General features: G+C 40.8%; 1 protein-coding gene across 4 annotated transcripts in view; it reads right to left on the bottom strand.

The window, feature by feature from the left end:
* Nucleotides 1-3,139: 3,139 nt before the first annotated feature.
* The window catches only part of rap1aa (RAP1A, member of RAS oncogene family a), a 133,038-nt gene continuing 120,096 nt past the window's right edge, over nt 3,140-16,081 (bottom strand). For all 4 annotated transcript variants that reach the window (XM_068007686.1, XM_068007685.1, XM_068007688.1 and 1 more), the window contains 3 exons: nt 9,100-9,243; nt 6,987-7,102; nt 3,140-3,769 (listed from right to left, as the gene is read on the bottom strand). In XM_068007686.1, coding sequence (XP_067863787.1) covers nt 7,016-7,102; nt 9,100-9,243 — 231 coding nt within the window. In that variant the 3' untranslated portion in view covers nt 3,140-3,769; nt 6,987-7,015. The remainder of the gene's footprint in view (nt 3,770-6,986; nt 7,103-9,099; nt 9,244-16,081) is intronic.

Raw genomic sequence — 16,081 nt, forward strand, 5'->3', positions numbered from 1 at the left:
TCCCCATGGCACTGCACATTTTTCCTCTGGGTATTTATCCAATTCCCTTTCAAAAATTATTATTGAATCTGCTTCCACCCCCCCTTTCAGGCAGTGCATTCAAGATCATTACTCGCTGCATTAAAAAAAATTCTCATCTCACCTCTGGTTCTTTTGCCTTAAATCAGTGTCCCCTGGTTACAGACCCTTCTGCCACTGGAAGGGTTCTTCCTTACTCTATCAAAACCCTTCATGATTTTAAATACCACTATTAAACGGATTCACAACCGTCTGACTCGAGATGACAGTGACACCACAGTCAAATAACAATGGCCAGGGTTTGTGCTGGAAGGTGGACATGCAACTGATGTTAGAAGACAGTATTGAGCTTAGCCACGATCTCCCCAGTCAACGACCTCACCGTCAAGGCGCTCAAACGATTGCCCCTCTCTGCGGAATTGAACCCCAGTGCGTTCAGGAAATGGCAGCAGACAGGCAGAGTGCATGTGAGGCAGTCGAAATGGGTTTCACCTCAGGCCGAGAGAAATCTAGTGCCAGCTGCAGCTGCTGTGTCCCTCAAGGATACCTAGGAGCCAGCTGGGAACAAATAAATTGCCTGCAAGTTCATAATGGTCAGGAGTGAATTTAGAGGTGCACTGAAATTCATCCACCACGCTGGGGCTTTTATGTCTTCACAATTTGAAACTATTAAAAAAAGGCTCAGTGGAAGATTTACTTGTTCATATATTTAGGCAGGAAGGTTTTACATTTAGAAACTTCAATTCACATTTTAATACAGGAGATTCATTTCAAAGATTTCCATTTTTATTGCACTCAATGGTAGTACTCTCACCTGAGTCAGAAGATTGTGGGTTTAAACACATAAGCCAAGTGTTTATGCAATCAGTCCCCCACATCAGATCCAAGATGGCCTCCCATTCCCACTACTTCCCCGGTACAACATCCATCTCTCTGGCCTCAAAATTCAAATGCACATCAACAGCAATGGTTATCCATTAGATCTGGTTTAATTAATTTAAGCTGCACTATTGCTCCCTTTCCTCAGCTAAATCTGCTCTGATGGTTGCGGGTTCAAGTCCTATTCCAGAGACTTGAGCCCATAATCTAGGCTGACACTCCCAGTGCAGTACTAAGGGAGTGCTGACTGTTGGAGGTGCCGACGGTTAGATGAGACGTTAACTCTCGGGTGGATGTAAATTCTATGTAATGATTAGGGAGTCTAATTCATAACAGCTGCTCTGTGAAATAAAGCAGCTTAATAATTCAAATGTTATCTCACTAACTATTCTCAGCTCACCTGAAAATAGATTGAAGCACAGATGCAAAGGTCTTAAAATATCCAGTTCAGATCAAAGCAGGATACCACTGTTATACCTCTGGGTTATGCTATTGTATAGTTAGAGATTGGGCACACTCCCTAAAATCAAGACATTCAGACCGTTTTTGGGAGTGATGAGCAGCATGGTACCCAAGAATTTACAGCACAGAAACAGGTCATTCGGCCCAACTGATTTATGCTGGTATTTACGCTCCACACGAGCCTCCTCCCACTTTATCAAACCCCAACATATCCTTCTATTCCTTTCTCCCTCATGTACTTAAAGCTTCCCCTTAAATGCATCTATGCTATTCGCCTCAACTATTCCATCTGGTAACAACTTCCACATTCTAACCACACTCTGGGTAAAGAAGTTTCTCCTGAATTCCTTTTTGGATTTATTGGTGACTGTCTTATATACACATGACCCCTAGTTTTGGTCTCCCCAGAAGTGGAAATATCTTCTCCACGTCTATCCTATCGAACCCCTTCATATTTTTAAAGACCTCTATCAGGTCACCCCTCAGTCTTTTTTCTAGAGAAAAGGGCCCCAGCCTGTTCAGTCTTTCCTGATGGTCATAACCTCAGTTCTGGTATCATCCTTGTAAATCTTTTTTGCACCTTCTCTAGTGCTATAATATCAAAGGCAAAATCCTAAACTTGTAACACACACACAAGTTAATAGCAATTTAGGTGAAGTACATAACATCCTCACCTTTGGGAGATTTAGACAAAACAAAAATCACACTAAAACAGTAGCAATTGCAATACAATCACTGCAGGTTTAGAGTGGTAAACTACAGCTGATTACTAGGATACTTGCTGTCTTATTATGAACCAGCTTTGAATAATATGATCAACAATCTGAGCAGAGCCTTTTAACCCGACTGGAATCGATTCATACGCTTGTTGAACTTGTTCATTTTATTTACGTGAATTCACAACAAATCAGTCAGTACAATTGGAAAACTTTTTAAAAAAAACTTAAACCAGATATCCAGAGTGATATTCTAATTAGATACAGCAGATAGGACCCAGAGATGTCAAGATTGAATAGTCTCAATAAAAGAGTCAGCCCAGCATTGATGTTCTGCTACTGGAATATCTATTAAAAAGAGATATCATTTACAAAAACATGATAAAGACATAATTTCTGCATCAAAATGGACCACAGCCCAATACTGGATTGTTAATAAGGCATGGAAGGCTTACAGATATAGTATATGAGAAATTGTACTTAAGCCAATATATCTTAATTATGTAATGCTGTTAGCTCATGTTCCACAAATTGCTCCCACCACGAGGTCTGTAACCACTGTATTGCTATTTTTACCCCAAAGTACTCTCCCTAGACAACCCAACCTGAAAAGAAAATCTAACACTACAGGCGCTTATCACATTTGTCCTAGAAGTCTTGAGTGGAAATTTCACAGACCATTGAAACGTTAGTGACAGCACTGGTTCAGAATGAAATTCCAATTTCAGAATCAGATGGAATAAATATTTCAGGTACAAAATGCTGATCTATTTACCATTAACTGCATTCAAGGCAAACTTTCAAACTTACTCCCTCAAATTCGAAGCCTGCTGCAGTTCAGGAAATCTAGCAAAGAAATGAGAGTCTGGCATTGTCTGTTGCATTGGGGGGGGCGGGGGGGGGGGAAGATAGGGAGGAGACTGCATGCAACAGACTAGTAACAGGATCTCCGAGGGGTCCAGACCCAAGGATCCTGCCATATTGGTAATGCAACACGCTGGTGCACAATTTTAAAAAAAAGAAACCTAGATTGGAAAGGAAACAAATGAGAGCCAGGAAGCCGGTTTAGAGTTGGTTTAGTATAATATATTTCAGCTTTGAGACATAGAAATCAGCTTTCCACAGTTTTCCTATAAAAGACCCATTTTTCCAAAGCATTATGCACAAAACATTTTTAATTAGAATACAATTGTATAGTGAAAGTAAGGTGGTCTTGTAACTTCCCAATATAAAACGGAGTCACAATGACCAAAAGTAGATGTTAACTGTTGGGATAAGTCCATCAAGGAACAATATGGACTAAAAATGTCAAAAACTATCATTGAACTATTAGTGCTTGATAGGGAGAAGAGGTGCGATGATAAAAGGCCAATATGTAATCAACTCTTAATTTCACTTGCAACATCTACAACATTGGAAATGTGTCCATGCTTTTTTTTGTATAATCATACAACTAAACTCATATTAAATCCACATTGGCTATAACCACTATGCAAAAGGTGAAAATACTGTCTGTTCAAGCGATGTACACTGCAAATTTCAGGAACAGTATGTGCAAACTGTCTTCTGGAGATCTTTTTTGTTTAAATCGAAGATATAAAAACGGGTGAAGCCTCTTCAGATATGTTAAATTTTATTTTTTTTTTTGAAATTGGAATGCTGGCACTTTCCAATTAGGCAACAGTTCTTCATACCTGTAAATATCAAAAACAACAGCTAGTCACACAGAACCAGATAAATTTACCTAAAAAAAGTCTAATAGAAAGTGAGATTACAGTCACAAGCTCTTAAATCTACACTGGTTGATAATTCATCAAAAAAAACAGGCGGGAAAGTGGAGTTGAGGTCGAAGGTCAGCCACAATCATACTGAATGGCGGAGCAGGCTCGAGGGGCCGTATGGCCTACTCCTATTTCTTAAATCTTAGTAGCCTCGACAGCTAAGGTCTCCACATCATACAGAAGTGGGAAAAGGGGCTACTTCAAAATTTAACCTTTAGTGTCCAGTTTATATATCAGACATTTCCAAACACCCCGCTCAAAAGTTGGACTTTGTCCAAACTGAACACAAATGTTCTCGGTGAACCCAGACTGCTAAATAGGAACTCAACAAATCTCAGTCTGTGATGGCCAATGATCTAAGGTCATACAGAGCTGGTTGAAACAGTATCTGTAAATTCAAGAGGAACTGGATGGATAGTTGGCAGAGGAGACAATCGAGAGGTATGAGAGATAGTGTATAGAATTTTTGAACTTGGGGATTGGGCAGATGGTTTGCAATGGTCTCTTCTGACCCCGTACACTCCTATGCAAATACTAATTCAGAGAAGTTCCAGTTATCCATTCGGAATACAAGGATGTTTGATACTGCACTTTGCTTTCCAAGACGAGGGGTGGTAAATTTAAAGCCGTGGTAGTAGATTCAGCCAGTTATAGTGGGAGGGTTCTTTACAGCAAGTTGAATACAAGTTGTTCATATGGTCAGGGTGTTTACACACTATTACACGTCAAAACACGGATCTGCCTAATCACTCGTTGGATCAGCAGGTCATGCAGAACAACCAGAGGTCAGCACACAGGAATTAAAAAGCAAAAAAACCTTGAGCATAATGAGGCAATAGTTAATTCTGAACCAGCTCTTAAAATCCATGGATCAGGAACTTTATAACACCAATAGTTTAAATGGTACATCTCAAAACTGTTAAACTATTTGTGCAGTTACAAAGTCAAAAGATGTCTATTGGAAGTGTCTAGAAAGTAGAGGGCGCTGCACATCAAAATATGAACTGTAGGCAAAATGCGTTCTTGCCCCTGAATCTTCAGGGCCTACGTGTAGTGGTACATTTTAATCATGGTGTTAGACCAGTGACAGCTCAAATTTACACAAGTTATTCAAAAAATGGAAAATGCTTTTAGCATATAACTGTCAAAAAAAGGACAGAACAGACCTAGATACATTAAATTGTTTAGCACTACCATTATATGACAGCACTGCAACCCTCCAAAATTTCTGCACTCCTCCAATTCTGGCCTCCTGTGCATCCCTGATTTTCATCGCTCCACCATTGGCAGCTGTGCCTAGGACCCCAACCTCTGGAATTCCCTCCCTAAACCTCTTTGCCTCTAGTCTCCTCTAAGATGCTCCTTAAAACCTACATCTTTGACCAAGCTTTTGGTCATCTGTCTTAATATCTCATGTAGTTACCATACCAAACATGGCACAAAGTGTGTCGACACTTGCTAGCTCCTGCAATTGGCATAGAACATTTCACCGCCTCCGAAGGTTGCAGGTCCAAGCCCATTCCATGACTCGAACGGGTGACGATTCAGTGCAGTACTGAGGGAGTGCTGCACAGTCACTTTGGGCAAGGCTTTAAAATCTAGGGCCCCATCCACCCATTCTGGTGGATCAAGTGGATACTGAAAATCCCATGGCACTATGTGAAGGACAGCAGGGAGTTCTTCCTCCAACCAACACCGAGAATTAACCACTCATTCATCTCTGGTTGCTTGTGGGAGCATTTAAGTAGGCAAATGTGTTAGCCATTTTTTTTGCATAGCAGTGACTGCACTACTAGGCAATTCATTGTATGTGAAGCACTCCAGGGCGTCTAAAAGACATGATAAATTTGTCATTTGAACAAAATTTCAATGTTGAGATTCTATTCTGCCTCAATTTGCCAGAGAGAAAATTGAAGAGGCATCTGCGTGCCACCTGTAGCCTTCGTCAAATGGAGCATACAGCAATTGGTATCAGAAACAAGTATTTGCACGCTGTGCTTCTATGCATGAAGCACAATCTCCCCATCTCCTCCAGTCTGAGAGACATACCAGACTTGCGCCTCTGCTGCTCTTTAGCTAGGATTGAGCAAATGCTGTGCAGAAACATTTCACAAGGGAGGACACAGATTCAGCCTTCGTTCTTTTCTCCACCCACCTCTCCCAACTATGCATGCTGTGGCTGGATTCACTAGGTATCAAGATCAGCAACTCACCAGTGGGGGCGACAGAGCAATCCTGTGTGCAGCCGTGACATTGGGCTGCTTCCAGTTATCTTTCACTGTAACTGGTAATGCTCAATAAGGATGCAGCTCTTGTTTTTGTCGATGATATTTGACAAAAAAAGACTTGCATTTATATAGTGCCTTCCATGACCTCAGGACATCCAAAAGCACTTTACAGCCAATGAAGTACTTTTGAAGTGAAGTCACTGTTGTAATGTAGGAAACGTAGCAGCCAATTTGCTCACAGCAAGGAAATAAATGACCAGATAATCTGTTTTAGTGATGTTGCTTGAGGGAGAAGCATTGACTGGGGAGAACTCCACCCCCCTGCCCCCTCTTCAAAATAGTGCCATGGGATCTTTTATGTCCATATGAGGGAGCAATTTAACATCTCATCCAAAAGACTGCACCTCTGACAGTACAGCACAGGAATGTCAGCATAGATTATGTGCTGAAGTCCCCAGAGTGGGACTTGAACCCACAACCTCCTTACTTAGAGGCAAGAGTGCTACCTAAGCATATCAGAACCTAATATGCTAAATAACTGGTAACTACACATTCCCAGGAATTAAGGGAAATCCTCAACAGAAATTTCAACTGGCACAATTTTAAAAAAAAATCTTGGAAATGCACAGCAAACCAATCATCTAAAAGAGGTTAAAGTTTGGGCTGAGGCTCTTCATCAGGACTGGTTGAGCGCACTTCCAGAAGGTACAGTTTTTCTTTAAATTTCACTGGGTGTACGAGTGAATTCCGTTCCTGAGCAGTTCTCGGTGTTGACTCTGATCCCAGGAGCCAAAGCCCAGACAGCAGCAAAGGTGGAGGAGAACCCACCAGGTCAAAAAAAAGTTAAAATAAAACAGCAGTTATCTCTGGGGGTGTTGAACAACGACCCCAATAGGTCTCACCTGGCTCAGACCTGCTGCATAGCAGAAGTTTAAAGCAGCATACATTGGGATTTCTTCTTTTTACACTTTTCCACTGGCGCTTTCCTATTGATCTGTCTGACCAGGTCATAAAAGATCTGCAGAAAGAGGAAATAAAATGGAGATACATATGGTTTTCCACACACAAACAAGATTTTTTTGGTGGTTGGGGGTGGAGCATTTCACACTAAACTCTGATGGGGACGGGTGTTGCGTATCAACTCGCTACATCGTGGTGTCAGGGTACAAGCACGTCACCTGGTAAGATAATGGAATTCATTGTTAACTGCCACTTATTAATTCTATATTAGGAACAATAACTTAACAGCACAGAAACAGGCCATTCAGCCCAACTGATCTGTGCCCGTGTTTATGCTCCACGAGCCTCCTCCCACCTTACTTCATCTAACCCTAACATTTCAGAACCAGAACTACCTACTTGACATTTCTGAAGTGACATCCCTTTTTGAAAGTTCCATGATATACAGGTTAAGTGAGTGGGCAAGAAGGTGGCAGATGGGAGTATAATGTGGGGCAATGTGAAGTTATTCACTTTGGTAGGAAGAATAGAAAAACAGAATATTTTTTAAAATGGTGAGAAACTATTAAATGTTGGTGTTGAGAGATTTGGGTGTCCTCTTACAAGCAGCAAAGTTAGCATGCAGGTACAGCAAGCAATTAGGAAGGCAAATGGTATGTTGGCCTTTATTGCAAGGGGGTAGGAGTACAAGAGTAAGGAGGTCTTGCCACAATTGTGCAGGGCTTTGGTGAGACCACACCTAGAGTATTGTGTACAGTTTTGGTCTCCTATCCTAAGGAAGGATATACTTGCCTTGGAGGGGGTGCAACGAAGGTTTGCTAAATTGATTCCTGGGATGGGAGGGTTGTTTTATGAGGAGAGATTGAACAGAACGGGCCTATACTCTCTGGAGTTTAGAAGAATGAGAGGTGATCTCATTGAAACATAAGATTCTGAGAGGGCTTGACAGGATAGATGCTGAGAGGTTGTTTCCCCTGGCTGGAGAGTCTAGAACTAGGGGGCATAGTTTTAGGATGAGGAGGAATTTCTTCACTCGGAGGGTTGTGAATCTTTGAAATTCTCTACCCTAGAGGGCTGTAGATGCTGAGTCATTGAGTATATTCAAGACAGATAGATTTCTGGACTCTAGGGGAAATCAAGAAATAAGGGGATCGGGCGGGTAAGTGGAGTAGAGGTCGAAGATCAGCCATGATCTTAACTAACGGCGAAGCAGGCTCGAGGGGCCGTATGACCTAGTCCTGCCCCTATTTCTTATGTTCTTATACTGGACCAGGGGACAAAAATGCAAACAGGGAACAGGCAAATTCAGGACTGGTGTCACAAAGGACTTCTTCACAGGGCCGAGGAGGCAAAAGCGTGAGTTTAGTGACATCACCTTGCCCCAAGAACGGGAACTGCAAGCATAAACTCACGTCCTTCCATTACATACCACACAGCATGAGAGAAATGCTTTATCAGCATCACCCACGTTCATATCATGCCACACTACATCAGTCCATGGTACCATGGAGGTCAGTTTACATTAAAATATATTATACTCAGATTGAGGTGTCCGTGCATGAAAATGTATTACTGGAGGCAATACTGTAAAAGTAAAAGAGCTCACTGCCCAATGGCTGCAAAGGTCACTCTGCACTGGAAAAGCCAGCAGTCATTCACCTTGTATCTGATGGGTACTGACGTTCTGAGAGGGTGAGATTTTCTACTGTAAGCATGGTTATGCGATGTGTTCAGGGTAAGGGAGATCAGCACTGGGGAATGGAACATTTTCCATTGTGTGCACCAAGTGTCAGCAATAAGCACTCCCAGGCCAGATACAACATGGTTAGTTACAAGGTGAAGCTCCCCTTTCTCTACCCCAAGAATGTGCCTCAACACAACCTATTGCATCAGTGTGACAATTCTCCATTTCCTACATCAACTATGCCGTTTCCTCTCAATGAGATGACCAATCGTGCCAAAATGAGGGACAGTTTTGGACCGTAGACAGACTCACTTCATATTGAACCTCAACACCCAAAGGATCACCCTTGCAGTGTGGACATTTGACCGTACCTCATTAACATTGATCTTTGACTTTGCAGAGGACTCTAAAAAGGCACAGTTGTTCCATTGTCTTGCTAGGTTCTGGCCCTGTTCTTTGCCCACTACTCGCTCGTCTTCCAAGTCGCATTTATTGCCAACCAGAATCATAGGAACCTGGAGGAAAATATAAGCAGAGTCAGGTTTTGTCAGTAACAAGACACAGACTGCGATGTGCCAAATTTTAACATCCCAATTCCATTGATTTTCACCATCAACATTTCCTGACTGTAGTTTTTGGTCAATGGGTAAAATGAAAAGCTGAATGCTCCATATTCCTTATTTACCAAAATAATCCTATCTCCCAATAGCCTTCGATTATAGGAATATAAGAAAAAGTGTCAGATTCAAATCTATCGTGTGTTTAAATGACCAGACTGCCATTGAACTGAGTACGGCCATGGTTTCAACTAAAATGGCAATTTGATTTTTAAAAATTAGGATGTAAAATTAAGGAGTTCCATTTATATTAACAATTGGAAACTTGAGCACTTCAAATTTCCTAGCACAATCTCATGACCAGTTATCACAGAACTCAATAATAGCAACATCAATAATGGGCCTATATACCACCTACATTAATAGGTGGTCTGTTCTCAAAATGACTGCAGTAGAATTGCTGCCTAGTTTCTCCCATGTGGTTCAGTTCAAGCACTAAAAAAAAGTGACATTCCGAACCATTTTGCTCACGATACCAAAGCCTCTGTTACTGCAACATAACCACTTCACAGTTAGAGCACTAATTTGTGTAAGCAAACTGCTGTATAAAACATCATAAACTCATCTTGTATCCATTTACTGTGAACAGCAATCAAAAGATTATGAATAGGGTTTGCACCTCAGGTCTACAGTACAGCATGAAAACCTTCTTGGATATGGTGGCCCACTGGCTTGAGTTTACCAGGATTCCAATGAGCTGCGGTGGATCAGGCAGCTAGATTAATAAATCTCCAGGTACACATTACCATTTTTGAGAGAAACAGTATTTCCCGATTTATGGCTTCATTGCATTTCAATTAAAATATCTTTTTGCAAAATTTTTCAGTCTAGTATTGGGGGATCATCCCCTCATGGGCCTCAGATGAGGGTAGAAATTCAACTTGTGTACAATTTCCAATGGATCAAAAACCTACATTGCCCTCGAGAGATTACAAAGAGGAATAAAGGATTCCAGGCATAAGGAATTGAGGAAAAGTCAAGGAACTGGCTTGTTTTCATCTTGTACCACAAGAATCTTGAAATACTCTATTTGTGGCATTGTACAAATAAACTTACCTTGAATGGGAAATAAGCGTTTTTGCAAAAGAATTAAAATTTCAGAAATAATGAGTGTCTTAACAAAAAATACTGCAAACATCACAGAAAACTCTTCCAAAAGGTTTAAGAGTTCCTGCACCTTTAGAACTTCGACCACTCCCATTCCAAATGGGCACACAAAGAGCGAGCAAACCGGGCTCAAATACTGCTGAATTAACCTAGGTGCATATAAAAAAAATGTTGCATTAATTCTGACATTTAATGGGGATTGTACAGGCACTTCAGCTGATTAAAAATAGAACAGCTCAAAACCGCAGGCCAGATAGAAATGAGCACGACCTGCTCTCCCCTCTAACAGTTGTGCATTTGCTCTCCTGATGCACAGGACTGAAGAAATTGGCCCTGTTGTGTTTCCTTTTTTTTTAAAAAAGGAAGCCAATAAGTTTTACCCTCAACATGCCACAGACATGCTCTTTTTTGTCCCCAAGGCCACTAGGTACATCTCCTCATTGGCAGCCCCTTCCAGTTTGATACTGAAACGCCAAGGTCACACCAACAAAAAAAATCCCATTAAACTTCAGGTCCTTGCCATTAAGGCTAAAAGCTAGCTCTAATTTTTGGATGTGGAGATGCCGGTGATGGACTGGGGTTGACAATTGTAAACAATTTTACAACACCAAGTTATAGTCCAACAATTTTATTTTAAAATCCACAAGCTTTCGGAGGCTTCTTCCTTTCCACATTCACCTGAGGAAGGAGGAAGCCTCCCAAAGCTTGTGGATTTTAAAATAAAATTGTTGGACTAATTTTTGGAAACATCTCACCATGCACTCTTGGTTCGTGGGCTACACTAACACTACATTTTTTTAAAAATTCATTCATTCATGGGATGTGGATGTCGCTGGCAAGGCCGGCATTTATTGCCTATCCCTAATTGCCCAGAGGTGGTGATGAGCTTTCACCTTGAACCGCTGCAACCCTTGTGCCAATGGTGCTCAAACGATGGCCATCTAAGATTTCTATGATGATTCTGTTCTGCAGCAAGTGATTTACAACTGCTGGGCTACTGCATAGTGCATTAATAGTCAACTACATATCGTGGGACTGGAGTTATCTGTAGGCCAGACAGGGTTGGGAGCAACAGGTGACCTTTTCCCGCATGAAGTTAGCAAACTAGTTGGGTTTTTACTAGAATCCAGCAAATTTCTTTATCACTTCTGGTTCTAGCCATAAAATACCAGATTAATTGAATCCAATTTCACAAGTTGCCATGGTGGGATTTGAACTGATGACCTCTGGGGTACTAGTCCAGTAATCACTATGCTACCACACTTTTTTTTCCATATAGCATTTTTTTTAAATTAGAAAAGCTGTTGTCACCTTAAAAATGGAAGGTAGGAACAGGGAGACTTTTTTTTAAAAAAAGCAAAAGATTTTAAACTAGAGTAGGAAAAAAGATTAGAATAGAACGTTAGCTGGAGGGTGTTGGGGTGTGTTGACATTGCAAGTTTAATATCTGCGTGAAGAGGTTTTGGCTTGCCACCAATGCTGAGCTGCAGTGTAAATCCAGGATCAGGGCTCGATCTGCCTTCAAAGTGAAGCAGAGTGAGACACCCCCTGGGAAAGGGATGGAGTCACATTGCACTGCTCCAGTCCAATACCAAATAGTGTGTGTAAATCCAGTGCGTTGTCAAATCTTTACAAAGTGCTGGACAGTCAGGATACTTTAAACCCAAGTGGAATATTGAGAGCAGGGATTCTCCCTTCCGCACGCGCTAAAACATTTAAAGCTCTTGCTGTATGGGAGGCAGCTCTATGTGTGCATGTGTTCAAGCACATGGAGAGCTTTCTACTAAACAGGAACAGCTAAAGTTCCTGCTAGGCAGGAGCCAAGCAGCATAAACGCTGGCTGGAACCCGAACTGCAGCGACAAGGTACCTTAAATATAAAGTTAACGTAAGTGACAAACAGAATAGGAGAAACTGGATGGCAAGGCAAAAACAGGTAAAGTCTTTGTGTTTAGTAGCTTGCATGTAATTACAGGAGCCTCGTTTACTGTAGTACATTTTTTCAACATTACTGCATGAACTGAAAACTTACATAACTAGTCAACCCAGGGGGGATGAAGTGTTAAGCCAGCACAATGAAGTGTTTTAAAACAGCACGTATGACTCAACATTTCAAAATTTTCCCTTAATCTGTTTTGCTGGACTTCAAACGCAAGGAAGATTTAAACAAGAGCTGCTGCAGTATTACTTTTAGATACTTCATTAAACTGTATTTGAAACGGAGGCTTATGATTTGTGCATGAGTCATTTTTCCTAAATAAAAGAAGTCTTCTGCAAAATCACGGGGATCTGCCCAGTGGCAGATCTTAAAAAGTTGATTTATAGGGAGCCTTTCTATGTAAACATGCCTTTTATTACTGGGTCCATGGTTTCATCGTGGAGCAAATCACCCTCTCCCCATTCGAACATAAAGTAGCTTTTAAAGAAAGCTCAACCTCTTCCCCCTTAACAGATACCATCAATACTATGGCTGATGTAGGAAATGAACTCTGTCATCCATCAGTCAGTCAATGTCTCCCATTTCATCCTCTTCCTCCCCTCCACCCCCATGATGCCATCGTGGTCACGCTGTACACCAGATAAGTTTAACCTTCCCTATTCACATCTATAAAAATCAAACTGCTTTTCGATCTTAATCAAAAGCTAAACGATGAGAAAATTGAAGTGTAGAATAATCTTTGAAATGTGTATGTCAAGTCAATGTATCTGCTCCAAGTACTAAAGTTTTTTCAGAAATGAACATTTCAAAACTAAATGTAAAAACGCAAACTGTTATCATGTTCCTGCATGAACCTTTACTTGTTTTGGATAAAGTAGTTACCTTGGCAGAAAGCTGTAATCTTCCTGAATGAAACAAAATGTGACAATTATATATCAAAATGTACTTCAAATACACTAAGCTTTTTGCAGAATTCCAAGCCAATCATCCCAACAGCAGAGCAAAACATCTGTGACTACTTTCCATTTTAATCCAACAGGTTTATACACAAAAGTGGTAGTTTTAAAGTCTACATAATTCATTAACCAGTGACTTAGGCGTTTTATGTCAGGAGAGACTAGACTAAAATGCACTTTCCAATAAGTAAGGCACGTCAACATATCAAACACATAACTTGCTCCAAAGCCGCCATTTAAAATTGTCTCACATTATAGAACTATTTAAGTTAACAAGAACCTCCTTCTACCTCAGTTACAGCATGTTGTTCGTACAGGCCTGCTCAACTTTTAAACCAAATGTAGTAAATGAGTGTAGTATTACAAATGTGCGTCTGTCAAGACTGCTTCAGTCCTTTCTTTTGGGAAACCTTACCTACCAAGAAAGCCACATTGACAGTAGAGAACTTTTTATTTTTGGGGGGGGGGGGAAAGAGGTGGTAGGGGAGGGAAGAGTTACTAAGTTTTACTTATCACCCTAATTAAAATAGGACAGGATTTACTCATACTCTAGCAGCAGACTTTCCACTACAAAAGCCATCAATGATTCACAATCGTCAAAGAGCTGACTGAACATCTATCTATCTATATTATAAAGAAAAAAAAGTTATGTCTGCATACTCTTCAATTTTTCCACTACATCTACATTTGTAATGGTGGGTGTGTAATTATATAATGACACGTTTGCACAGGTCCCATTATAAATGTGGACGTAGGAATTTTAAAATGGAAATATAAAACAGACTTTAAAATGGCAACTGAACTGCGTCTTTATGCACTGGTCTAACCATCCTCTAACCTTTGCTTCATCTGAATATACTTTATGTTGATTCCCCATATGTAACGCCATGGAAGACTGACTAGATGAGAGAAAAAAAAAAATCCGCTGCACGTTTTAAATACCTGTAATAGTGTCAGCTGTGGCTCAGTGGGTAGCATTCTCATCCGAGTCAGAAGGTTGTGGTCATTATGACATTGCTGTTTGTGGGACCTTGCTGTGTATAAATTGGCTGCCACATTTCCTACATTACAACAGCAACTACATTTTAGAAGTGCTGTAAAGTGCTTTGGGGTGTCCTGAGGTCACGAAAGGTGCTATATAAATGCAAGTCTTTCTTTCTACATGCTGCTTGAAGTGTTTAAAACATAGTAAAGCACACTTTGTAAACACACATAGTAAAGCATGTTTACAGTTCAACAGCTGCTATTGCTATCAGCAGATCAAGAGTGTTACCACAAAAAAAAGTGACCCATTTTCAATGTTGCACACAAACAAACTATGCTTCATAGTCCTGGTCACATTACGCCACTGCGACTGGGATTCTGGATTACATACAGCCCATAGTTGCAATTTTAGAACTTAGAATCAGAACGATACAGCACAGGAGGCGGCCATTCAGCCCATCGTGGCTGAGCCGGCTCTTTGAAAGAGCTATCCAATTAGTACCACTCCCCTGCTCTTTCCCCATAGTCCTGCAATCTTTTCCCCCTTCAAGTATTTATCCAATTTCCTTTCAAAATTTATTACTGAACTTAACCTGAGGCACTTATATGCAGAAAAAGTTTAAGATTGGTCTCTATACCAACTGGTCCCAGTAATATCCACTGTTATAGGCTGAATGGTCTGCAAGCAGAGACTCTTGCCTTATACTCACTTCTGAAGTAGAGGAGCCCTGCAATAGAATCTACAACATGGATTTAACAGGTCAGGGGTAATTTTATATGGACAATTCTAGCAGATATTAAAGTGTGGTGGCCCTTTGAAGCACAGAGGCAAGCTAACATCCAAAACAGCATTTCAATAAAATATCATGGTGGGCATTGCACTGCAAGAGTCTTTCTTCAAAATAAATGGCAGAAGATTTAAAATTGTTCTCCAACTATCGTACCCCCTTCAATTAAGGAAATAACCCCCATTTTTCCTAAGCTTTTACAAAAAAAAGCAAAAAGGAATCCTCCCCTCTAGCAGTAGTCCAACAGCTTCTAGCAACATGGATTTAAAATCATTACATTAAAATGCTGGACAACATCCAGCATTTTGTATTTCAGTTGTCAAGTCATAACAAGCCAAAGCTGTTCAATAATCTGGACATGCAACATTTAAAATGTATCCAGCTACCCACTAGTGTTTATATCGAGCCAGATATGCTTTAAATCCCTGGCGATGCTACTACTAAACGATCCTGCACCTTCAGCTCTTTGACACTACAGACCGAAATGGATGGCTCCTTACCAATCTCATTTGTTTGCATTCTGCACTGTCTCTACACTAGAACGTGGAGATCATCCCAGTTACATGCAAATCTGTTCATAAGTTGTTTTTGGAGAGAGGATTTGATCCTGAACAGGATCCACCAGTGTGTGGGACCAATCCTAGTCATTTCCTTTTCTGTATATTTCAGAAAACCTACACAAAAAGGATTAAGTACAGCTGTAGGGAGAAGAGCAAATGTTCATTGCCTTTGTTGGGAGCACCATTAAGTCAGTTCATAGCCTGTGGGGCTCTACTCTGAAAGCCAATCTTAGGACTTCAGTTAGCACTCATACACATTTGGCAAAGAATCCAATCTTCCGCTCAGCATTTTGTTTCAAAGTTTGCTAACAGGCAAGGGGAGCACACAAAGTTATAATTTAACTGCATCACGGATACCACATTAACCAGTTATTAAAAACAGCCATGCAGAATTTGCAAAAGT

Source organism: Heptranchias perlo, chromosome 27 (assembly GCF_035084215.1).
Source record: "Heptranchias perlo isolate sHepPer1 chromosome 27, sHepPer1.hap1, whole genome shotgun sequence".
NCBI lineage: Eukaryota > Metazoa > Chordata > Chondrichthyes > Hexanchiformes > Hexanchidae > Heptranchias > Heptranchias perlo.